A 24,046-nucleotide genomic window follows, 5' to 3' on the forward strand; every position below is an offset into this window, starting at 1 on the left:
TTAGGATTAAATAGGTAAATATTTGATAAGTGCGTGGCACAGAGCGGGCCCTTAAAAACGCTTCCTTCCTTCCCGTTACCACGTCGTTACTATCTCTCCTGTCCCTCCCAGGAGGAGCCTCTTTCCCAGGGGGACCCTTTAACTCCCTTCCCCTCCGGCGCTGGTTTCTATGGGGATGTAATCTATCAGAGCACAGCTGCCGCCGAACAACTTCCGCCTTCCCCGCTTCAGGGTCTGCTTCCTGATTGGCCGGCTCCTCCCAGCTGACCCGGCACGGCCGCGCTGGTTGGCTGTCGCGGGCACAGGCCGGCCGGAAGCGCCTGGTTTCCCGGGTTACGGCGCTGCGCGCGGGCCCGCCGTTATAGCTGGAGGCGCCGGGGCTCCGAGAGTCGCCGCTGTGGGCGGCGGCGGCGGGGGCGGGGGCGGCCGCCATGGCGAGCGTGCACGAGAGCCTCTACTTCAACCCCATGATGACCAACGGCGTGGTGCACGCCAACGTGTTCGGCATCAAGGACTGGGTGACGCCGTACAAGATCGCCGTGCTCGTGCTGCTGAGCGAGATGGGCCGCGCGGGCGGCTCCGCCATCGGCCTGCTGGAGCGGCGGCGGCTCAACCAGCTCCTGCTGCCGCTGCTGCAGGTGACGCGCGCGCCCCGGGACGCCCAGGCCGGCCCCGCCTCAGGCCGCCGAGCAGCGCCCGGGAGACCGTCCGCAAGCGTTTGTTAAGCGCCCGCCGGGCGCCGAGCCCTGTGCTAAGGCTGGGGGTACAGAGAAAGGCAAAGACGGGCCCTGCCCGCAGGGCGCTTACAGTCAGTGGGGAAAGAAGGAAGCAAGCGTGGATTACGTACCTACTAGGTGCCGGGCGCTGTGCTGGCCGGGGGTACAAAGAAAGGCAGAGGCAGCCCCTGTCTCCAAGGAGTTTACAGTCTAATGGGGAAAGAGGGAAGAAAACAAGTATTGAGCACCTACTATGTGCCAAGCACTATGCTAAGCTCCGCGGGTACAAAGGCAAAGACAGCCCCTGCCCTCAAAGAGCTTATAGTCTGATGGGGGAGACCACATGTAAACAACTCTGTACAAACAAGCTGTAGACGGGAAATCGAAAATGAGCAACCGGAAGGCCCTGGAAATAAGAGGATTTGAGCAAGGCTTTTCCTATGGGGTGAAGTTTTAACTGGGATGGGAAGGAAGTTGGGAGGCAGAAGTGAGGAGGGAGAGACAGGTCCTGTGAGTGTGGTCGCCACGTGGTAGACACAGGAGCTGAATCTCAGCGAGACGGAGGCAGAGATAGGGGATTTGGAGTTGTAGGGGAGCCGTTGAGATTTCTAGTTCAACTTCACCAAAATTCCTCCTCTTCCCCCTTATTTTTCATTAGGAGAAACGAAGCATGTGACAGGCGTAGGGTTTTACAGCTAGTCAGCATCATTCTGGAACTCATCTCTTCCATTCCAGGCTTGGTCCTTTTTCTCCTATTCTCCATTTTCAAGCATTTGACTGGGTGTCTTGTGGAAGGAGTGAAGAGAGTGGTTTGGTGAGGTCCCAGAGGGCAGGGCAGGACCAAAAGGGAAGCCCCAGAGTCTGAGGAAAAAGCTCCCAGTTAGAGCAGACTAAAGTGGGAGGGGCCGAGGTGGGGAGCCCCCGGGGAGGGGGTGCCTTGTCACCAGAGGTCTGCAGGAAAAGGCGTTTTGGTGGATAATCCTCCTCAGGTGTGGATTGGATTAGAAGGCATCCAAGCTTCCTTCCAGCTGAAGATTCTCTGATTCCAACGTGCTGTGGGTTGATTCTGTCGACAAACATTAAGTTGTTAATATGTGTCAGGCCTGTTGCACCTAAGAGTGAGGGAGACGGGAGTTTAAATTCCCCCTCTGGCACATAGTAGCTGGGTGGCCCTGGGCAAGTGAATTAAACTTCCCTGTGCCCCAATTTCCTCCTCTTTAAAATCGGTGCAATAATAGCACGTATGTCACGGAATTGTTGTGAGAGTCAAATCATTAAATAGCTAATGGCAAATAGTAGCTGTCATTTATAGCAGTAGCAGGTTAGAAATATCCCATTTAGCCTTACAACCACTATGGGAAGTAGGTGCCCATATTGTCTCCATTTTACAGATGGGGAAATTGAGTCTCACACACAGGTTAAGTTATTTGCCCAGGGTCACCCAGCTACTAGGTGTCTGAGGCTGGATTTGAACTCAGGGCTTCCTGACTCCAGGCCCATTGCTCTCTGTCCACCATGCCATCTAGATTTCAGTGAGGTAATAAAAGTGTAACACTTGTAAAACCTGTAAGCAATTTTCCCTGTTTTATAGGAGAAGATTCTGACCCTCAGAACTGAAGTGACTGAATAGTAAAAAAAAAAATCATGAGATTTTGAGCTCTAAGGGATCTCCTTCATTTAACAGATGAGGAAACTGGCCTGGGCAGTCGAGGCAGCTTACCTAAGTTTACACAGCTCTGAAGTGTCATAATCTGAATTAAAACCCAGGCCTCCTGACTTTGTCCAGTGTTCCTTCCAGGGCTCCTCAGTGCCCCTGGAAAGGGACAAGGAGATTGTTGTGGAAAGAGAGGGGCACCCCTAACTTGAAGCTCTGGCTGAGGACCACCTGTGTGGAGGCCATTGTTTGAACTGCAGGGGAGATTGAGACACTGTCCCTGTCCTCAGGGAGTTTTCGGTCTAGTAAAAGGTTAAGACTTCAGCACAGTAACATAAAACACTGTAATGTGAATGAATCATAATATTAATAATGACATTGTAATACACAGGATGAAAGTGATGGTCAGTTACAAAGCAGTGTTTAAGGTTTTAGTTGGGGGGAGGTCTTCTGGGACGTTTGGGAAAGATCAGGCAAGGATTCCTGGAGGAGTTGGTAATTAAAGTGGGCTTTAAAGAACAGGAGGGAGAGCATGGTAGGCACAGGAACAGGGGTAGCAAAGGCTTGTGGGCTGGAAGGAGAAGGGTCTCTGCAGCTCCACTGTGTAGGCCGTCCAGAGGACCTGCTGTTGGCCTGAGAGCTCTGTGTGGGACTCACTCCCAGCCGGTCTGACTTGGGGCTTCCGTGTGTGTGTCTTCTATGCATTCACTGCCCTCTTCCTGCTAGTGGCCCTGTGACATCTTTACATTGATCCTCCTTTTTGTACTGAAGTGGCCGCTAGGCCAGGCCCTCATCTGTCCCCTCAGACCCTTGCATTCCATCCTCCACCCAGATACAGAGAAGAAATGTGCTTGCCAAGGGTGTGGACCATTTGGATGAAAGGAGTGGTTTGTTTTAAAAAACTTGTTGCACTAATTTTCCCAAGCACAAGTTTGATTGAGTTACTTCAGTGCTCCAGACCTAGTTTATCCTAAAGTTGGGCCTTTGGGTTAAAATAGAAACTTTGGAGCTCAGCATTGAAAGCTTTCTGCAGCCTTCTTCCCTTTCTGAGTTTATTTCATGTTACTCCTGTTCATGCTCTCTGTTCTGGCTAACTGGCCTGACTGCTGTTTCCTGACCTCTCCTCCCTCTTTGTGGGTTAACCTTTATGCCTGAAATTCTCTCCCTCCAATCTCCAGGTCTTTGAATTCCCAACTTGCATCTAGGTTTAGCTCTTTTTTTACTTTCTGTCAGGAGCCTTTCTTGATTTCCCCCCCCCCGTTGTTAGCACTCCCCTTCCTCAGGTTATCATTTGTTCACTTACCTATTTGTATGTTTGTCTGGGAGCATGGAAGCTCTGTGAAGACAGAGGTTTGTATTTTTTGTCTTTGCATGCCCAGCACTTAGCCCGGTGTCTGACACAGTAGATGCTCATTGCTCCTTCTGTAGAGAGCCCTTGTCGGTTTAGGTCTGAGGAGGCAGATTTGCTCATAAAATCTGAAGGGGTGAGGGAGGAGGGGAACCCCAGGAGTGGATAAATCAGCTATTTGTCACTGTTCGAATCTCAAGCCTGTCTTTTCATGTCACGTAGGGGCCTGATATGACGTTGACTCGGCTGTACAAGGCAATTAATGAGTCCTGTCCACAGCTGGCAAATTCCGTTCAAATCAGGTAAACTCCTCTTCTTCCAGTATCAGTTTGACGAAGTGTTCAGGTGGGCAAGAATGAAAGTAAACCCTGGGCAAATACACTTTTGGTAGTCTTGTTTCATTGAAGCTAATTTGAGGAAGTTTTCATGTTAAAGAGAAATTCTTTATGAACGCTTTGAAAGCAGAACTAAACATCTCTACTTTTGCTGCCCAACTTTGATAATTACCAAAAAAGCCAGAATAATTTAGGAGTGAGTGGCAGGTGGTTTGATGCTAAGACTAGTTCAGAGACGTTGGGAGGGGCTTTGTTTGGGGGGGGGTACCAGACATAGACCAGGGCTCTGTTGGTGTGCGTCATACCTCCCACCAGTGTAGATCTGCAGCTCCTGTAGAGGCTTGGTTGGGACTCTGAAATGACTTACCCTGGGTCACATGGCCAGGAGGGGTCAGCCTCAGCTGCTTTTCTCCCAGGCCAGCCCTCAATCCCCTAATGCCATGCTGGCAGGTGTGACCATGTCCAGTTTGCAGATGAAGAATCTAAGGTTCACGGAAGTAAAGACATTCTTCGAAGGTTAGGACTGATGGTCTGGATTTGCTGATGCCTTTTATTTTTATGTTTCCCCTTATACCACCCACTGCCCCTTCCCCATCTTTCCTCTCTTCTCTTCTCCCCCAAACCTTCCCTTGTAACAAGGAAAAATGGTTAAGCAACACAGGTAGATGCAGTTTATAGGACTTTGCAAAAATGAGCCATTCCAAATGTTTTCATTCAGAATCAAGCTGATGGCTGAAGGGGAGCTGAAGGACATGGAGCAATTCTTTGATGACCTTTCGGATTCCTTCTCTGGAACTGACCCCGAGGTTCACAAAACAAGTGTCGTAGGTACGGGCAGTGCCAAGAGGGCCAGAGAGAGAGCGCTTCTGTGTGATAGCTGTTCCCGGAGCACGCGGCTCTTTGTAGTGGTACATCTCCTTGGCATCCCAGTGGGGCCAGCAAGTTCTTTGTATCAGCCCCTGCCTTTAGTCCATAGCACGTACCCTGTGCTAATCACAAAGTACTGCCTTTGTCATTGGGGGTTAGGAGGGCAGTCCTCTGATATCATTGGTATGGAAAATTTCTGGTGTGGGAGTTCCCTCTACTGAAGGGATGGGCAACTTACCTGTAATCTGCAGGCTTAGGGGGCTGCTGGGTTAAGGCCTCCTCTGTGGTCATGGCCAGTATGTGTCAGAGTCAGACTTGAACCCAGAATTTTGTGCCTCCGAGGTTCGTCCGCATTTCCCCCCACTGCACTGTTTCTCCATCGAAATCTCAGGGTCAAGAGGAAGAGTCTTTCCTCCAGATCATCTGGCCAGGTTATTCCTCAGCACTCACCCCTGTCCATTCATCCGTGTCTTCCTTTGCACTCGTGCATCAGCCTGCTCCACTGAGCTCATGTGTGCAGGCGAACAGAAGAACCCTACAGTCTTTCAGGGGCTGCTCCCATCCAGTACCCCAGAGTTTTCCACAGAGGACTGATAGTAGCTAAACTTTACAAGCGTAGGAATGATGTCTGTCCAGTTTGACCTATGGCATTGATGCAGTTTTAAATGAAATTTAAGTGGTTTGTATTATTAAACATCTCTGGCATCTATATTTAAAGATCACTTTTCAATTTAGCAAACTTTTGTCAGGAGCCTACTAATTGTAGGTTGCCTAAAGATCATTTAACATGGTGGCTAGAAGGCCTTGGAGTTCAGATGCTGCCTCAGACACATACTAGATACGTGACTGTGGCTAGGTCACTTAACTGTCACTGACCAGAACGGTTCTCTTGCTGCTCTGGATCCACTGAGGAAGTTTCCTTACTGGGAGTCCCCCATCTCGATGCCCTCCCAAGTCCAGCCCTCTCGGATCATAATTAACTACACTTAAATGCACTGTTTTCTAGGTTTGTTTCTGCGTCACATGATCTTGGCATACAACAAGCTTTCCTTCAGTCAGGTATACAAGTTGTACACAGCCCTGCAGGAATACTTTCAAAATGCAGAAAAAAAAGCGGCTGCAGAAGAGGCCGAGATGGACATGACTAGCCCCGAGGGGCGGCTCGTGGGGACGCTGGAGAGAGAAGATCTGGACGTGCCTTCCGGGTAAGCCCTGCGGTCTGCCGACAATGTCCCCTAGGGGGAGACAGCAGGCTGGCCGGGGGAGACGAGTGCCGTTCATTCAGAAGTCAGCAGCGGCTGGGTTTGAAATGTTTACCTTGGCACTGTCTGGAGGAAGGAGTTATTGATTAGGCAAATTAATTGTGCACAGAAGATCGTAGGGAGGGTGAATATGTGAGACTATTGAAAAGAAACACCCACAAAGGCTCAGGATGCAGCAGGAAGTCCTGTACATTCAGAGGCTGAGGACCTCAGTTCAGATCTTGACTGTGTGCCATTTCTCATCTGTGAGACATTGGCCTAGTCACTTCAGGCTCAGTTTCCTCATCTGTACAATGAGGGGGTTGATCTAGGTGATCCCTTCAGCTCTCAGTTATGACCTATGAAAAGAACCCATTTACTTTACACACTCCGGGTGCAGGCCAAGGGGCTTTCTTAGGGTTTCAGGTCCCCCAGAGACCTCTTGAACCTGTGGTTCACCTGGATCACTTGCTGTATTTCCTGTAAAGCCAGGCTTTCTTCTCGCCCTCTCTCATGCATGATATTCCATCTTGTGCCCTTGCCCTGGCTGGCCCCTAGGCCTCGAATCTGTCTCCTTGTCTCCCTGACCCTGTGACCTCGCATTGATTTTCTGTACACCCAGAGCTGCCCATGCTGGCTCCTCCATTTAGACAGTAAGCTCCTTGAGGACAGGACGGGACTTGTTTCACCTTGAGCTCAGTGTTGTCTCTGTGGAGGGGAAGCTGCAGTGTGAAGTGTCTTTGCAAGAACCCTCTGGGCTGTCTTCTGGGAGAGGGCTGGTCCAGGCCTGAGAGACTTCACTGATGTGGGGAGCTTCCAGACTAGAACCGTCTTCCACAGATGCACATTGGCCCCTCATTGGGAACGTTTAGTCTTCGGGAGGCTGAGTGCCTTGCTCCTGCTCACAGAGCCGGGCTGTCTCGGGGCTCTAAGACAAGCCCTCTCCCCGTGTGCCACGCTGCCTGTCCGTCCTTCTCTTTAAGCATCATGACGTGATTGTTCATCTGGGCAGAAGTGACTTGCTCCTGCTCACAGAGCCGGGCTGTCTCGGGGCTCTAAGACAAGCCCTCTCCCCGTGTGCTGCACTGCCTGTCCATCCTCTTTAAGCATCATGACGTGACTGTCCATCTGGGCAGAAGGCATTTCCCTTGCTGCCAGTGCCTCATCAGGGTCCTGTGATGTGCGTTTATGTGTGCCCTTTGACCTCAGTTACGAAGGTAGCTTTTGTGGCCGTGTTACAGTCCATGACCTTGGATTGCCTTGTGAAAGAGTATTTTCTCTCTCTCCTCTCTTTCTCCCTCCCTCCCTGCAAGAGTCTCTGATGCAGTGGAAAGGTTTGGAGACAGAAGCTTGGGATTGAATTCCAGCCAGCTCTGCTGCTTCCTGCGTGGGTATAACAGGGCAGGCCACTTAATTTTTCAGCCTCATTTTCTTCCGTGATCCATAAAATTAGCGAGTTCTATAAACTGTTCTCCTGAGGTTTTCAGCTCTAAATCCATGCTCCTTTAAATTAAAGAACCTCTATTTTAGAATCACTTTTCTTCACCTAGTCATTCTTGTTAGAACTGGGAAGGTGGGGAACAAGGACTGATGTCTTGAACACCCCCCACTGAGTTTTCCAAATCCTCCTTGAAGGCCCTCGATGTTCCTCCTGGTAAAATAGGAGCTAAACTCTTTTGTACTTTTGGCAGATTGCTTGGGAAATGCTGTGATGGAAACTGGCTTTAAATCTGCTTCGTTGCTACCAAGTGGTGACATCTGCATGTTGTAGCATGAGACCAGCCTCTGATCACCTCCAGTCAGCAGCAGGGGCTTTGCTGCGCCAGACTTTGGGTCAGGCGGACAATACCCGGAAGGATGTGGGGGCTTGCCTCTGCTGGTGCTGCCAAGGGACCCTGTGGGAGCGGCCACCGGCAATTTAATGTAAAAGTCATCCAGTTTGCAAGTTGGAAGAATACGTTTGCTTTCATAATAGTGACTGCTGACAACTGGTAGGATCCGAGGTCTCGATCAGGCCCCTGCTGTGGCCTCCTCACTGATCTCCCCACTTCTGTTGTCTTCCTTCTGTCATTCGTCTTTCACCCCGGGTTAGATTATTCTTTCTAGAACATTGCTTTCATTACGAACCTCCCCTCCTCTATCGCCTTCGGTGGCTCTCTATTGCCTAGCCGATACATTAAAGCCTGTGTATTCTGGCTTCCGTTTACTCCTCACCTTATTTCCTCTACTTCCCAGCAGGAACCTCATGTCCCAGGCTGATGTAGCTGTTCACTGTCTCGTTCCTGCCTCGGAGCCTTTGCTAGGGGTGCCTTTTCTGCAGCCTTTCCTCCCTTGTGGCTCGGCTCACTTCCTCCCTGCTCTGGGAGGCTGTCTTCTCTCCAAACTGGGGTGGCCTCGATTGTCCGGACTCTTCCCTTCAGCGCTCTCAGAGGAGCCCGGACTCAGAGTCAGAGGCCACGGAGGCTTTGGCAGGGCCGGCTTCTCGGCATCGCAGATGAGATGCTTGAGGGGAACGGGACCAGTGAAGATGGATGGAGTGAGACTGAGGGGTGGAGATCGGGGCGGAGCCGGAGGGCTCTGCTTCCTGTTTGGTCGGCCTTTGGACTTATTTAATTAGCCTGCTTGGCCTTCTTAGTCCAGATGAGATGGTTGGTTTGTTTTCAGTTTAACCAGCGTTTATTTTGTGCCTTCTGTGTGCAGGACTTTACGCTCACCCACTGGGGATGTAAAGACACAATTGAAATAGAGTCCTTGAGGGCCTGATGGCACAAAAGCTCTGGATGCAGAGAGGGAAACGCACACTCCACACAGCAGCATGCAGAGTGAGGCGAGGGGGACGGGAACACCCTCCATCTCTGTTTGACGTGAAGGGGGTTCCAGCTGAAACAGCTCGTGAGCACGGAAATTTTCTTTCCCCTCCATTTGGCCGTGTCGCTGCACTGTGGCACCTAAGGCACGTGACCTTTATTCCTCTCCTTTGTAGTCTGTGCCAGGGTCGGGGGTTGGGGGTCGGGAGCTGCAGAGGCCAGTGCATTTCCCGGGGTTACTCGGTGATGTGCTTTCTTGAGGGCGTCCAGAAGGTACCAGAGAGGTCCTTGTTCCTGTGGCCGGTAGTGATCGCTGAGAATGATGCGGGGCATTGATGTAGAGGTCCTTCCTTTTGGGGGTCAGTGTCATATGATCCGGCCCGGAGTGTGGAAGCCCAGAGTAGTAAACTCTTAGCATTGGAGGGACCTTGGACAAACTGGTGCAGCCTCTGTGTTTTACAGATCAGGAAGTGGAGGTTCTCATAGTTAGAGGCTAAGGGGCTCCTGCCTCCGCACCAGTCTCTGCCCTCTGCCCTCACACACTGAGTGGTGCCTGTATTTTCGGCTCAAGAACATTTTAATACTTTGCTGTCTAAGTAAGTGTTTCCTGGTCTTGTGTGTGTTCAGGAGGCCAGTTTTTTAATGGATTTCTGTTTGTGCCAGGAATTTCGTTGCTGACAATTGTAGTCTACACTGCTACTGGCAAGCACGTATACCCCTGTTCCTTGGTTGTCTTTCATGTCTTGTTTGGGGAAGAAAGTTATTTTAATGGATACGGTAGAAAAGCTGAGTTTGAGAATTGCCCTAGCTAACAGGCTTCCGTTCAGGAAGTGCTGGCGGGAGGCCCTGTGTTGCTCCTCGGCCTCATCCTTGACTTCTCTCTAGCTTTGGACACTCTCAGTCACCCTCTTCTCCTTGGTACCATTTTTTCTTTGGGTTTTTGGGGGGTTCCCCTCCTGCCTGGCTGACTCTTCCTTCTCAGTCTCCTTTGCTGGATCTTTGTCTGAGGCAAACCCATCAATCGTGGCGGCCCACTGGCCTCTGTCCTGGGCCCTTTTCTCTCCTCCCTCCGTACTGTTTCACTCGGTGACCTCATCGGCTCCTGTGGATTCACGTCACTTCTCCCTGCAGATGATTCTCAGATCTATTTGTCTGCCTCTGACCTCTCTGCCAGCCTGTAGCCTTGCACATCCAGCTGGCTGTAGGGCATCTTGTAGACGTCTTAAACTCTTATGCGTCCAACACTGACCTTGTTTTCTGGAAACCTCCCCTCGTGCTAACTTCCCTGTTACTGTGCGGGGCACCATGTCCTCCTAGTCACCGGGGCACACCACCGAGGCATTGTCCTCACCTCCTCACTCTCTCTCACCCCCGTAGCCCAGAAGGTGCCAAGTCTAATTGTTTCTCCCTTTGTGTTATCTCCCCAGTATGCCTCCTTCTTTCTTCTCGACATTGTCATCGCCTCACGCCTGGATTGTGGCAGTGGCCTGCCTGGTAGGTCTGCCGGCCTCCAGTCTCTTCCCATGCCAGTCCAGCTGTCAAATTGAGCTGCTTAAAATGCAGATCTAACCATGGCACCCCTTCCTCAGTCAACTCTGCTGGCTCCCTGAGACCTACAGGATCAAATGTAAAATCCTTTGTTTGGCTCCAATAGGCCCTCCATAACCTTAACTCTTCCCACCTTTCCATTCTTCTTACAGCTTACACAGTCAGTAAGCATTTATTAAGCACCTCCTATATGCCAGGCACTGTGCTAAGCACCAGGGATATAAAGCAAGGCGGAACAGCTCTCAAGGAGCTCACTCCCAGTCCTCTCCAGCACGTGCTCTGTGGTCTGACGTGACCTGGTGCCACGGGCCTCCTGGCTGGTCCTCACATCTCCTGCCTCAGCGTCTTCTCTGGCTGCTCCCCATGTGTGGAGCACTCTCTTCTTCATCTCTGCCTCTTAGCTTCCCTGCCTTCCTTCTAGTCTCCCCTCAAGCCATACCTTTCCTGATCCCCCTTCACACTAGTGCCTTCTTTCTGGTGATTGTCATGAGTACGTGTTGTTTACATGTTATTTCCCCCATTAAACTGGGAGCTGCTAGGCAGCAGGGGCCATCTTTTATTTTTCTTTATATCCTTAGCACTTGGCACAGTGCTTGATACGTAGCCAACTGACTGACCACTTTTAGGGTGCCCAGAGAGAAAGATCAAAACCATCTTTATCTTTTTGGTATTTGGTGAGGCAGTTGATGTTGAGTGACTTGCCCAGGGTCACAAAGCTAGTGTCAAGTGTAACTTAAGTTTTTGCACAAATCCAATTCTGCAGTCAGGATGAGAAGGAAAGCAGAAAAACGGGGGAAATATTTTTACAGCAAGTTTCTCTGATATAGGCCTCATTTCTCCAGTATATAGAGAACTGAGTAAATCTGTAAGAAAATGAGTCATTCACAATTGATAAATGGTCAAAATATATGAACAGGCAGCATTCAGAGAAATCAAAGGCTCAGCGGATAGAGCACCGGCCCTGGAGTCAGGAGGACCTGAGCTCAAATCTGGCCTCAGACCAGACACTTGATGCTTACTAGCTGCGTGACCCTGGGCAAGTCACTTAACCCCAGTTGCCTCACTAAAAAACGAAACAAAAACAGAAGAAATCAAAGCTCTCTAGAGTCATGAAAAAATGCTCCAAATCACTATTGATTAGGGTAAATTAAAACCACTCTGAGGTACCGCCTCATACCTAGATTGGCTAATATGACAGAAAAGGGAAACGATAAATGTCAAAGAGGGTGTGGAATAATTGGCATGCTAATGTGCTGTTGGTGGAGTTGTGAACTGATCCAGCTGTTCTGGAAAACAATTCAGAACTATGCCCAAGGGCAGTCAAACTGTGCATACCCTTTGGCCCAGCAATACCACCACTAGGTCTGTGTCCCAAAGAGATCGAGGGAAAAGGGTCTGCACATACAGAAATATTGATAGCAGCTCTTTTTGTGGAGCAGAAGGTAATTTGGCTATGTAAATGAAGACTGCTGTTGTGTGGGAGGATCAGCGGTGGGGTCAGGAGAAGAGTTTTTTAGGCTGGAGATCTGGGTATGTTTGTGTGCAATCGGGAAGGCGCCCTATTGGATGAGGAAGACTGAAGATTAGAGCAACGATGTGGTCCTGGGTGCGAGCTCCCCAGGGAGACGGGAGGGAATGGGATCAGAGGCTGGCCTTGGCATGGAAATGGGCCCCTCTTCCTGCGTCATTGGGGCAAAGGATGATTGAGTGGGGGCTGTTGAGGTCATTCGGAATGTGTAGTTGGGGAGGGAGGAGGGGAAGCTTGCAAGGGGCATCGAAGAATGAGGTGAGGCCCTCTGCCCAGAGGGTGTGGGGAGGGGCCGCTCCAGGAGGCTTGAGGAGAGATGAAGAGGTTTGTAACAGCTACTGTGGGGAGGGGGAGAGAGCATCCGTCGAGGAAGAATCAAGGGGGGTCTGTGTCATAGAGTATGTTTGTAATGGCTCTGGACAGCAAGGGGCTCAGCCAGAGTTAGAGCCGGAACTTGAACCCAGGTCTCTCTCTAAGGCTTGTCCCGCTATGTGATGCTGCCTCTCCGGGGAGGAAGGGCTCTGAATCTGCTTCTAGATCTGACCGTCATTCCAAAGTAGGAAATTCTTACCCTGTTTTTCATCCTGACTCTTATTTAGGAATTGAAAGAAAATCTGCTAGGAAGAGTTTTGAGATCATCCCGTAGGAAACCCTCTCTGGTTTTGGTAGTGTTACTGTGTTTGCTGTCGTGGTGTCTGCCGCCCTTCCTCATGTTCACAGTCATTTTCTTTTTTCAGAGAGGAGGAGATCTCTTGCAGTGGGCCTCTTTCCCAGAAACAAGCTGAATATTTCCTTTCCCAACAGGTGCGTTAACTTTGTAGCAAGGCAGCCTGACCTTCTTCCCTGCCCCTTCCACGTGGCGATTCTGAGTAGCTCTTAACATCGCCGGGTTTATCCACAAATCCACATGAGACATCAGCATTTCCCTTAATCCCCAGCCAGTGATGCCATCTGCACTGATGGACATCTTCCTCTGACAGCCTTCGGGTTTCCCTGCTTGTACTTTCTTTCCACTCACACAGGAAAGATGCCTCCTGTGCCGCCTCAGCGGTGCAGCCCCAGGTGGAGGGGATGCCTCAGAACAGTGGCCCAGCCTGCTCTGGTGGCCCACCTTAGGGGAGGCACTGTGGGCTTTCCCCTCCTTGCCTTCCTTAACTTGGGATATTGTGCTCTCTGCTGGTATCTCTGTACAGTTTAGCCACCAGAGACCCAGAGAAGAGATCCCAGCAGTATTTTTACCAAATTGGAAAAACCGTCTGGGTAAAGGGCTGTCGTGTGTAGTCTGAGGTCAAGTCCTGTCATCACTTAATCTACAGCTGATTTTCCACATGTGAAACTTAAGGTCACTGACCTTCCTCCTTATGAAACTTTAGCTGAGCCCACATCTGCAGAAAAGGATCATTAAGTGATCCTCAGCTGACATTTCTCTGCATTTTCTTGAAGCTGATTTATTCTTTTCATTTCAGGCGTCTTTATTAAAGAATGATGAGACAAAAGCTCTCACTCCTGCTTCTTTGCAGAAAGAATTGAATAACTTGTTGAAATTTAATCCTGATTTTGCTGAAGCGGTAAGTCTTTCTACAAGCCATCTTCTGAACTGGAATCAGACTGGCCACAGTACCACATTGTAAATGTTATTTTTAACTCAGACTATTCTTAAGTACAACTGTTTTTCATCTTGGTTCTTCTTAATTAAATAGAATTTCAAAAAGTTATGAATCATATGTCTTTAAGCACACGGGCCCTAACATGTCTGTGATGTGATGTGGATTTCAGTGTGAAATTATTTTTGAAAGTCTTTCGATCTGAGCCGTTCAGGAGCTGTGTGAATTGTGACCACTGTTTACTTTGGCATAGAGGGGGAGGTATTAGGAAGGACCGTCATCCTCTTACTGTGGTAATCGAGTCTCGTGTGCTGTGGTGGCCAGGGATCATTCCATTCCTCTGTCATGTCTTTAAAAAATGATTTCCACAAGAGGGAGAAAATTACGACTACTATTTGTTGTCTTTCGTTTTAGCATTACTTAAGCTACTTAAACAGTCTTCGGGTCCAAGATGTCTTCAGTTCTACGCACAGTCTTCTCCATTATTTTGACCGCCTGATTCTCACTGGCGCAGAGAGCAAAAGCAATGGGGATGAAGGGTACGGGCGAAGCTTGAGATACGCTGCTCTCAATCTAGCTGCCTTGCACTGCCGATTCGGACACTAGTAAGTTGCTGCACCTCCCTCTCCCTTCGTGAACATGGAGGAAAAGCTCAGGGATAGAACTGGTCAGTGGGTGCCCCCTACCCCCTGCTCCCGCAGCAGAGGGACGCTGCTTCAAGCTCTTGCCCCGATCACTGCCCAGGTGGCCTTCGTGTCTGTGCTGAGGGTCACTGCCTTGGTCTGGGTCCCACGTGGTTACTCTCCTGCTCTGTCACATTCATAGTCACAGTGCCAGAAGGGTCTGGAATCCCTTTAGCTGTTCGTCTCGCTCCATCCAGGGCAGACCTATGATCTCTGCAGAAGTCCAGGGCAGGAGATTGCATAGGCCCCAGGGGTGGCCTTGTCTAGTGCAGAAATGGCCTTGACTGGGGTTTGGACACTTGCCCAGAGCCTTCTGGCAGTTCAGAGACTTTCATTGTGAAGCATCTGTCATGGCAGAGGCATCTTAGGCAGTGAGCGTGTCCGTTGCTGTGGGTAAAGAGTGACATTTTTTATTAAAATTCTTTCCCACTTCCTGAGCCTTGGTTCGTCTTTATGACTGGCCTTGTCAGAGATGGGGAGGTGTCCAGAGAACTGTCACGGAGATTTGCGGCCTCTGGATTTTTCTGACATGGCAGTGCCAAGGCAGCCACCACCTGGCATTGCTCAGGCGTTGGTCTGACAGGCTGGGGCCAGCCCCGGTGGAGGGCTGGAAGTCGTGTCCAGAGGGATGCCCGTGAACGGCGAGGCTCTCAGCGTCTCACCAAGCCGTCGCTAGCTCAGGTGGCCGAAAGCCTTGCCCCATAAGGACCGTTAGCCAGCCTCTAGGGCTGGGCTCTGTTTCTTCCAGGCTCAGATTCGTTCATTCCACCACCTCGACTCTGCAGCTCCCCATGGGGGCTCTAGGGAAGACCCCAACCTCGTGTTCTTGCTCCTGACCCGGGGAGTTTCTTCAGTGGCTTAGTGCTGAGGGCAGTGCTGAATTCAGGGTTAAAACAAATGGGGGGTCCCCACAATAACATGTTCTTCTGGAAGATTTTTACTTAAATCTTTTCTGAAGTAGACTTCAGCCGCAGAAATGCCCCTTTCAGATCGCTGTGTATCGGTGCACCTGCTGTGTACCTATTTATACTCACCATGTAGGGAACTGGGAGAGAGGAGAAAATCACAAGCTATGATGCCTGCCTTCAGGGAGCTGATGGTCTGTTTGGAGAGACCGTGGATCCAGCCATGAGTAATAATGGCAGAACTGAGGGCCGCTTTCTGTAGCCTTCTGACGTTTGGGAAGCACTTCACAAATAATTCATTTGCTCCTCACTATAGCTCTGGGACTACTATTTGTTGTCTTTCGTTTTAGCATTACTTAAGCTGCTTAAACAGCTCTGGGAGGTGGGCGCTGTTCTTATCCCTATTTTATAGGTGAAGAAACTGAGGCAGCAGAGGTTAAGCGATTGACTCAGAGTCATACGACCAGGAAGTATCTGGGGCCGGACTGGAGTGCCAGTCTGCCTGCCTCCGGGCCCAGTGTTCCTCCCAGGGTGGTTGTGAGGGTCACAGGAAGCACTGCATTTAAAATGTTTGTCAGATCTTAACTTGGGATAGAAATGGAGGAGCTGTTATGATTTTAGCAACTGCGCCACCTAGCGGCCAACTCGAGAGACTTCAGGTCTGTGGGCTTAAGGGCTTCAACTGGGTAGGTCCTGAGGACCTCCGAAGGATGTCTAAGACTCGGAGGGGTGGGGGAGGAGGAGTACAGTCTAGGTCAGAGGACAGAAATGGGGTTTGTAAATGGAAATCTTTGGGGCTAAGGTGGGGGAGGGGGCAGTGACTTCTCCCATCTGGGTAAGCGAGGGGCACCTTCCTGTGTCCTGACATCGCTGTCACAAAGCGGCGTGCCTCGGCGCCGGGGGCCCTGCCAGGAGGAGGCCAGATATCAGAGCTGTACGAGGAGGACGTCCGTGGCGTTCTGTTCCTGGTACAGTTTCTTCACGTGGCTTGTACGCGTTTACCGCTAAGGGGATAGTAATGCGTAGTCTGTCATTAGCCAACAGGCAGAGCTTGCCCTGCAGGAGGCCATCAGGATTGCCCAGGAGTCCAACGACCATGTGTGTCTGCAGCACTGCTTGGTAAGACAGCCTGCCCCCCCCCCCATCTGAGGCAGGTGGGATAAGGATGCCTCCCAAGTGGTGGCAGGTGTGAGACTCACCTGGTCCGAGTTACCAAAATCATGGAAACAGGCCCGGGAGACCCAAACGCACCTCTGTAATACACTCATGTCCAGCTTTTATGACTTATGTTTTGACCTAGCCTCCACTGTCAAGGTTAATCCTTTGGCATAGGCCAAACCCAGACACTGGCTGAGACAATGTCCTACAAGACCCGCAGTCAGCAAGCGTGAGTTTGTGTTGAACACAGAACTCACTCGGCACTCACCCTAGAGCCTCGGGCCTTCCGCCAAAGGTCCCCGTAGAGGCTTTCTGCTTTTCTCAGTAACACCCATCGCTGGTTGTTGGGGGATCACTGAAGGGTCATTAGTGCCAGTCTGTTGGCCCAGATGTAGTCAGGGCAGGTTTGTTTGGGCTCTTATTTCTGAAAGCAGATGTTTCTGAGGATTTCTTGGATCCCTTGTTAATACTTCCGTTTGACTTCACAATGACATTTCAGCATCTTTTTAGCCATTTTCATTGCAGTGACACATTTCCTTGATTCCCCCCCCCCAGAGCTGGCTTTATATCTTGGAGCAGAAGAGATCAGATAGCTGTGTTCTGTTGGAACATTCAGTGAAGAAAGCTGTGCATTTTGGATTACCGGTAAGGCCCTTTCCCAGTCTGGCTTGTTACATTTGGGAGGCAGAAGAGCAGAGCCTTTGTTTGTGTTTTTGCTCCCTCCTGGACTGACGCAGTGACTGCCTCCATGATTGGTTTTATTCTGTTGCTGGTTTAGCCTGGACTCGAAAAAGTAACACGCAGACTTAGCCAGTTCTGCGCTTTCTCACTGAGGGAGCTCAGTTGTCAATTGTGAATCTGAAAACAACAGTAACAATGCAGCTGCTGTGTCTGGTGCATTAGAGTTGGCCCTCACAATGCTGCTGTGAAGCAGGTGCTGCCGTCCACATTTTAGAGATGGAGACACCGAGGCTCCGAGCATTTAAGTGACTTGCTCATGGCCACGCAGCTAGTAAGTGTTCTCACTGACTCTAAGCCTAGTACTCAGTCCACTCTGCTAGCCCCTCGGAGTCTCTTTAGTTTTAGCCTTTTTTATTTATTTTTAGGTTTCTTTAGTTTTATGGTAACAGGTCAGCAGTGCTTAGCACAACACTTAGTAAAGATAAGAAAGGATAATATTTTGCTCATTTAATTATGTCAGGAACCAGTGACATATTGCCTACTTCCAGTGTCAGGGGAGGGAAATTCATTTTAAAAAGTCCCTGCTTGGATTTTTGTCATTGCCCAGCCTTATCTCCCCTCCAGACACTGGGCCTTGTCCTTTCTTGGCTTTGTGGAATTGGGGCTCAGGTCCTCCCCTCCCCCTGTGCTGCCTGGCATGCCCTCCCTTTCAGGGAGGAATCTCATAGGTACAACCTTGCTTCCTTTCTGCCTTCATATGTACCAGGACTGCTGGCCTTCCCTTCCCCACAAGCAGAGTCTGAGTGACCACCGAAAAGAGGCTTTTGGCCAGGAATCTCTGACCATTAGTATGGGGTGTCCTCTATCCGTTTTGTAGGGTGGAGGATCCTAGCTGGAGAATTCTGCCCACCTCTTGGTCCCCGGGCGCCTTCTGGCTGCACTGCTTAGGTCCCAGAGAGCGCGTGACAATGCTCATTACTACTCTGGGGCTGAGTCGGGTAGAAGGAGCGAGTGCTCATAACACCACCTTGGCTTCCCTTGGCCTCCTTTCCAGCAGCAACTCTGTAGGAGAACCAATGATGCCTGGGACTTCTCCTGAAAAAGAAAAGAGTGTTGACCAGTGACTTTCTTTTTTTTATTTTTAATTCAATTTTATTTTGTATTCAGTTTCAAATCTTCCTTCTCCCTCTCGCACCCATTGGGAAGGCAAGAAAAAGAAAGCTCTGCAGTGATTCTCATCCTCTGTTGGAGTCCTCCTGCAGCCCCCTACAACTGAGAATAGATTGCTGGAAATTATAATGGACATCAGTGAGAAAATGTGATCTCATGGCATCTTTTCTCCTTACACTTAACTTTTTCAGGAATACAATTTGGGCTCTCAAGTGATATTTTTCTTAATCCCATCGGGTGTTAAGAGTGCCCTCCAGTGAAGGCAGTTCTGTAGCCTGACCCTGGCTCGTGGGTATGTTTCCCTAGTATTTAGCATCCCTTGGGATCCAGTCCTTAGTTCAACAAAGAGCTTTCGCTGGGAAGACGGCAAACAAATTGATGGACGCCCTGAAGGACTCCGATCTTCTGCACTGGAAGCACAGCCTGTCGGAACTCATCGACATCAGCATTGCCCAGAAAACTGCCATCTGGAGGCTCTACGGGCGCAGGTGTGTGCTGCTCTGGGCAGGGTTCGGAGGTCTGCCTCCCCATACTTGTGGAGTCAGTGTGGGTCTGTGGGGCATCTGTTCCCTTCCCTCCCTTCAGGGGAGGTCAGCATGAGTCAGGGGCTGTGGGAAGTGGGCCTCCTTCGCAGGGGAAGAGAGGGGATGACAAGATCCTCATGGTTCAAAGAACTCCCTCCACCATTCTGTGGTCCGTCGTGGTCCAGACTGAGCTCCGTCCTTCAGGGAGCTGACTCCCTGCCCCATCCTCGTTGCAGGGAGAAAGAAGGCTGCGTCCTCAGCGGCTCACGTCTTTCCAGGGAAGCCCCTTTGATGGCTTGTTTACCCCTCAGTTTCCTGTCACTCGGGAGTGATAGTCTAACCAGCCATGGAAGCCTGAAGCCCGATGGGCCAGCTTCTGCCCTGCTCTCTGCACTGCACCGTTTACTGTTTTTCGCAAACACCCCTTATCTCACCTGGCCTGTTTGTGCTCCCTTTGCCAACATTCTGCTGTGAGGAGGACAGGAGCTGCTCTGCCTAGCAGACATTCTCGTTTCCAGGAGAGCCTCAGACAGAATGGCACCAAGGCTGTGTTGGCCCAGACACGCCCGCTACATGACTGCATTTAAAGCGTGGAGTTGGGATTTGGGAGGGACAATAAGTCTAGACTGAGCTCCCCTCCCCGCCCCGCCCCCCCCAGTCTGTGGCAGAGGGCAAAAGAGCAGGGCTCTGGGGCCACTGCAGACCTAAACATGACACCCCAAAAGCCAGGAGAAAGGGAGCTAGACGTGTCTTTCCACTTGAAAAACATGCTGGTATTTTTTGTTTTTTATGTCACCTTTATTTCTAAATGTATTCCTCCCCTGGTCCTTACCCAGAGAACCGTTCCTCGTAACCAAAAGTAGAAAGAAAAGGCCGTCAGCTGAACTCCCCAACAGATCAGCCACGTGTGACCAGGTTCCCGGCTGTGGGCGCTGGTAGCCAGCCGGGGTCGAGGGAGGAGCAGCCTGGGCTCGCCGTGGGAGCTCAGTTCTGGTCCTTCTCTTATACAGCACCATGGCTCTCCAGCAGGCCCAGACGCTGCTTAGCATGAACAGCCTGGAGGCCTTGAACCTGGGCGTGCAGCAGAACAACACCGAATCATTTGCGGTCGTGCTGTGTCACCTGGCCGAGCTCCACGCTGAGCAGGTGAGTGTGGGGCCTGCCCTCGGTGGGCATTCAGTGTGGGTGGTGGAGGTCCCAGAGCCCGTCTGTGGGGAGGGGAGCAGCTGAATGCAGGGTCTCATGTTCTCTTGGGTGCCACAGGGAAGCCAGGGCCTGGGAGAGGAGGAACTGCAGGCCAGGGTGTGGCCATGGGGGACTGCGTCGGGGACCCTGGGATGGAGGCAGGTTTTAATTCAGAATTTAAGCATGGATTATCACATTCTCCTGAAAGAGGTTTGGGGGAAAAGGGGAATCACCTGCAACTCCCTGGGCTGTGTTAAAGGGAACTGGAACCTCAGAAATAATTTTCTCTCATAAGAAAGAAGCCAAAGAAACGTCTTTTCCTTTTGGCCTGAGCGTTTCACCAAGCATTCCCCTGCTTCCCAACCTACAGGCCACATCCTTCTCCTTTGTTCCTCAGCAGTCGGCCTTGTCGTTGGCCTGAACATACCGTGGCACTCACTTGACCCCAATTTGTGCTCAAGAGCTCAGAGTGGCTTTCACCCTGCTGGGAAGTCCCCAAAGAAATCCCACTATTAAAAATATTTTTAGTGCTTTACGATTTTTCCAACAGCTTGATAATGAGTTATGAGCTGATGTTTTCCATGTGTGTTTTTATCAACCAGTCTTTCCCAGAGCCAAGGCGGGATCCCTCAAGCTTTCTGGTTTGAGAACACGCAGCCAGCCGGGAGCCTTCTCTCACTGTCCTCTTCTGTGAATGTTTACAGTGACGGCTCCCCATTCAGCCTTTTCCTGTACTCGATTTATGGCCCTAATGGGCACATTGGCACCGGAGCCTGTGCTGGGAGAGCTTCCTTAGGGATTCGGTCTGATCTCCAGGTCACTTCTGAAATAGTCTGGAGGCAGAATTTTTTTTCCTCCTTAACTAGGGAAATGAAACCTGGCCAAGCATATCTTTCCTGAGTTGTGCAAGGCACAAAGAGTTTTTATTCTGCTTAGCAGACTGCTTTTTAAAGGTTATGACTTTCCCTTAACTCCTCATTCACACAAAAACCTTGATGCTTCACCCACGTCTAGTTCTTTTAAGTTCCTGTGGTTCATTAAGGGTTAAGTGAAAATGACCCTGAGAAGGGATTGTGTCCTTTGGATCCTGTTAATATTCCCAGCTGCGGGCTCCTTCCCCTGTGTGCAGGCCTGAGTTCTAATCCAGCTGGGCCCCTCTGGGGCAGCTTCAGAGCTGGGCTGGCCTGGGACGCCCCAGGCTGCCCTGTAACACCGCACGTGGAGAGCATCAACTGGGTTATTCCAGCTTCTTCCTTTTTCCTCCTCATCTTTGTAGGATAGCAAGGAAGGAAATTTAAAATTTAGAAACTTCAAAGAGAAAAATGCAAGAGAAAAAAAAGCCAGAGTATCAAGAATATTCCTTAGTATAATGACAGGTAGACTACTTCACTGTGAATTAGAATCACTGCGGTTCCCCTGTTATCATGGATAGGTCCTTTGAAGAAGGTAGCTGCAGGGGCAGCTAGGTGGCGCAGTATATAGAGCTGTGGCCTTGAAGTCAGGAGGACGTGAGTTCAAATCCAGTCTCAGACACATGACACTTAGTAGCTGTGTGACCCTGGGCAAATCACTTAACCCCAGTTGCCTCACCAAAGGAAAAAAAAAGGAAAAAGAAAAAGGTAGCTGTGCCGGGAGAATCTGTTTGCCCACTTGTCATTATACTTTCTTTTTAGTTCATGTTTATTTGGTACTTAGGCTTTACATTTTATTTCATTTCATCATTTCATTTGATCCTCGGAACAGCCTCATGAAGTAATGAGTCCTAGTAATATCATCCTCATTTTACGGATGAGGAAATGGAGGCCCAGAGACATCACACATCTTAGAAAGGGACAAAGCCAGAGCTGGATCTGGGCCTCAGGTCATAGGAACTGCGTTTGAATGTCCCTCCTCACAGCAGCCCTGGGTAGCAGGAGCTCATGTGGGGGCCCCATTGGACAGGTGATGGACGAAGTGACCCTAGCCTGCAGCTGCTTAGCTAGTCAAAGTCACTTGGATTTGAACTCAAGTCTTCTTGGGGGCAAATCTTTGATGTGGGATCTTAACGAGCAACTCTAGTGGACATCCTCCTGTAAATACTCCATGTGGGGGTGGGGCATCCCCAGCCTGAGATGCGAGGGTCCTCCTTCTCCATCTCTTGATATGTATGGATGGTTACCGCTGGAGCTACTTGATTGTCCATTAATTGGTCTCCACTTTACCAAGTGCCTTCTTTTCTGAATAGACACACGTGTATTTCTGATGATGCAGTCTGGAATTGATTTTCCATGTAATGGTGGGTGATTGACATGGTTTTATTTAGGTGAACACTTGGGGGGAAAATTGAGGCTTGCCTGTTGTAAACTGCAGCTCCCAGACTCCTCGGCCCATTGAGAGTGAAGCATGTCATCTTAATGCGGAGTGAAAGCCTGCTTGTCAGGAGCCCTGAATGGGTGTAGCTTCCTGGTCCTCTCCTGTCTGGGGCCAGATCAACAAGTTGGGTCAACAGGCATTTCTTCCTAACAGTTAACAGTAATAACTAGAGTTTATAGAGCTCTTTAAGGTTTGTGATGCACTTTATAATGCATGTCTCACGTGATCCCTATAACCGCCCTGGGAGGTAGTGCTATTATTATCCCCATTTGACAGATGAGGAAACTGAGGCAAACAGGGTTAAGTGATTTGCCCAAGGTCACCCAGCTAGTAAGTGTCTGAGGCTGGATTTGAACTCAGGTTTTCCTGACTCCAAGCACAACTCTACCCACTCTGCTACCCAGCTACCTACCATGGGCACTGAGCACAATGCTGGGGATGCAGAGAAAGACCAGAAGCAATCCGTGTTCTCAAGGAGCTTACTCTCAGTGGCCAGTAGAAGCAGTCTCAGAGGGGGCTGTGGCCAGTGGGAACAGTTTTGTGGTGCCAGGTGGTATGTGTGCCAGTCTTGGGGGTTATCTCTGCTAGTTTTCCTCATACAACCCACTTAGCCCTTCATGGCAGACCCAAGTGACTGGAGCTGTTATCCAGCTTGAGCATAATCCGTATTCTTCCAGGTCAGGGCCAAGCAGGGGACATTTCAATTCACGCCTTTGGATGTATTAACAGTGAGGGCCAGGGCATGTTGAAAGGAGGAGATGTCCGTGTGCACCCAGACGTGGGCATCGATGGCGTCTGCCGGGGAGGGGCCTCTTGGAGCCGATCCCTCGAGGTGCTGTCAGTTCTCGTGCCCAGAACAGCTGGCCCTCCTCAGCAGCTACATCTGTGCATGGTCACGAGGTTGCTGAGTCAGAGGTTTGAGCCCAGCTGACTAACTGAACAGGGCTTTTCTCTTCTTTCAGGGCTGTTTGGCGGCTGCTTCTGAAGTGCTGGAGCACTTAAAAGAAAGATTCCCACCAAATAGTCAGCATGCACAGGTAACTGGCCCCGTGGATGGCATCAGAGGCCGCCACGTGTCCCCCTGAAAAGCATGAACGAGGTGTTAAGTGGCTGACTCCATGGACTGTATGATCTTCTCCGATACGAGCAGTCCCCGTCCTTCACCTGGGCTGTCCTCTAATGTCTGGGTGTTTGTGACCAATGGGAGGGAATAGTAATGGAGGAGCTAAGGGGGCCCTTGGGGGGATTGCTCCAGTCCCCTCATTTTCCAGAGGAGCAATGTGGAGGTGAGCGAGCTGAGCAGGGACCCCTTGGGCTTCTGGCTTCACATCCCATGGCCTTCCCCAGACCCCCCCCCATGCTGCCTCTGTAGCATCTCTCTGACACTGCTCTGTGGGAGATGTGCTGATTCTGGAAAGCAAAGGAGCAGACTGAGAAGGAGGCTGGGACAGGGTCTAACTTGTCCTAAGTGGTATCTCTTCAGGGGCTGGCAGGGCCTGAGGTGGGCTGGGGTGGCTGGGGTCCCAGGAGTGCTTCTGCCTTGTGTGCTGCTGGCTCAGGCTTGGCAGCCTCCCTAGCCAAGGGGCCTTCTGTGCTGTCCAGAAGAGGAGACTTTATAAAGATCTCAAGGCCTGTTGGGTGTCACCCTGATCTCTCCCTGCTGGTGCTGAGGGAGCTGGGAGAGTCTGAAGGGGCTGGTTTTTCTTCCTTCTCTGAGAACCTAGAATTGGAAGAACTTCC

The 24,046-nt window shown here is 50.5% G+C and overlaps 1 protein-coding gene and 1 long non-coding RNA gene across 2 annotated transcripts in view; one reads left to right on the plus strand and one right to left on the minus strand.

Annotated features, from left to right (window-relative positions):
- The first annotated feature begins 327 nt into the window (after nucleotides 1-327).
- ANAPC5 (anaphase promoting complex subunit 5) overlaps nucleotides 328-24,046 on the plus strand; it is a 28,676-nt gene continuing 4,957 nt past the window's right edge. Inside the window, exons 1-12 of the mRNA XM_020970146.2 lie at nucleotides 328-638; nucleotides 3,941-4,020; nucleotides 4,772-4,881; nucleotides 5,927-6,125; nucleotides 12,782-12,848; nucleotides 13,511-13,612; nucleotides 14,063-14,253; nucleotides 16,274-16,355; nucleotides 16,950-17,039; nucleotides 18,552-18,733; nucleotides 19,780-19,915; nucleotides 23,269-23,343. Of these exons, the coding sequence (XP_020825805.1) occupies nucleotides 432-638; nucleotides 3,941-4,020; nucleotides 4,772-4,881; nucleotides 5,927-6,125; nucleotides 12,782-12,848; nucleotides 13,511-13,612; nucleotides 14,063-14,253; nucleotides 16,274-16,355; nucleotides 16,950-17,039; nucleotides 18,552-18,733; nucleotides 19,780-19,915; nucleotides 23,269-23,343 (1,521 nt within the window). The 5' untranslated portion in view covers nucleotides 328-431. The remainder of the gene's footprint in view (nucleotides 639-3,940; nucleotides 4,021-4,771; nucleotides 4,882-5,926; nucleotides 6,126-12,781; nucleotides 12,849-13,510; nucleotides 13,613-14,062; nucleotides 14,254-16,273; nucleotides 16,356-16,949; nucleotides 17,040-18,551; nucleotides 18,734-19,779; nucleotides 19,916-23,268; nucleotides 23,344-24,046) is intronic.
- Nucleotides 1,150-3,942, minus strand: LOC144457126 (uncharacterized). Its single transcript, XR_013486477.1, has 2 exons — nucleotides 3,674-3,942; nucleotides 1,150-1,782 (listed from the first exon to the last, which is right to left on the minus strand). It is a non-coding gene; the product is annotated as an uncharacterized LOC144457126 (long non-coding RNA).

The sequence above is a fragment of the Phascolarctos cinereus genome, unplaced genomic scaffold (genome assembly GCF_003287225.1).
Source record: "Phascolarctos cinereus isolate Bilbo 61053 unplaced genomic scaffold, phaCin_HiC Scaffold_4;HRSCAF=312, whole genome shotgun sequence".
Lineage (NCBI taxonomy): Eukaryota > Metazoa > Chordata > Mammalia > Diprotodontia > Phascolarctidae > Phascolarctos > Phascolarctos cinereus.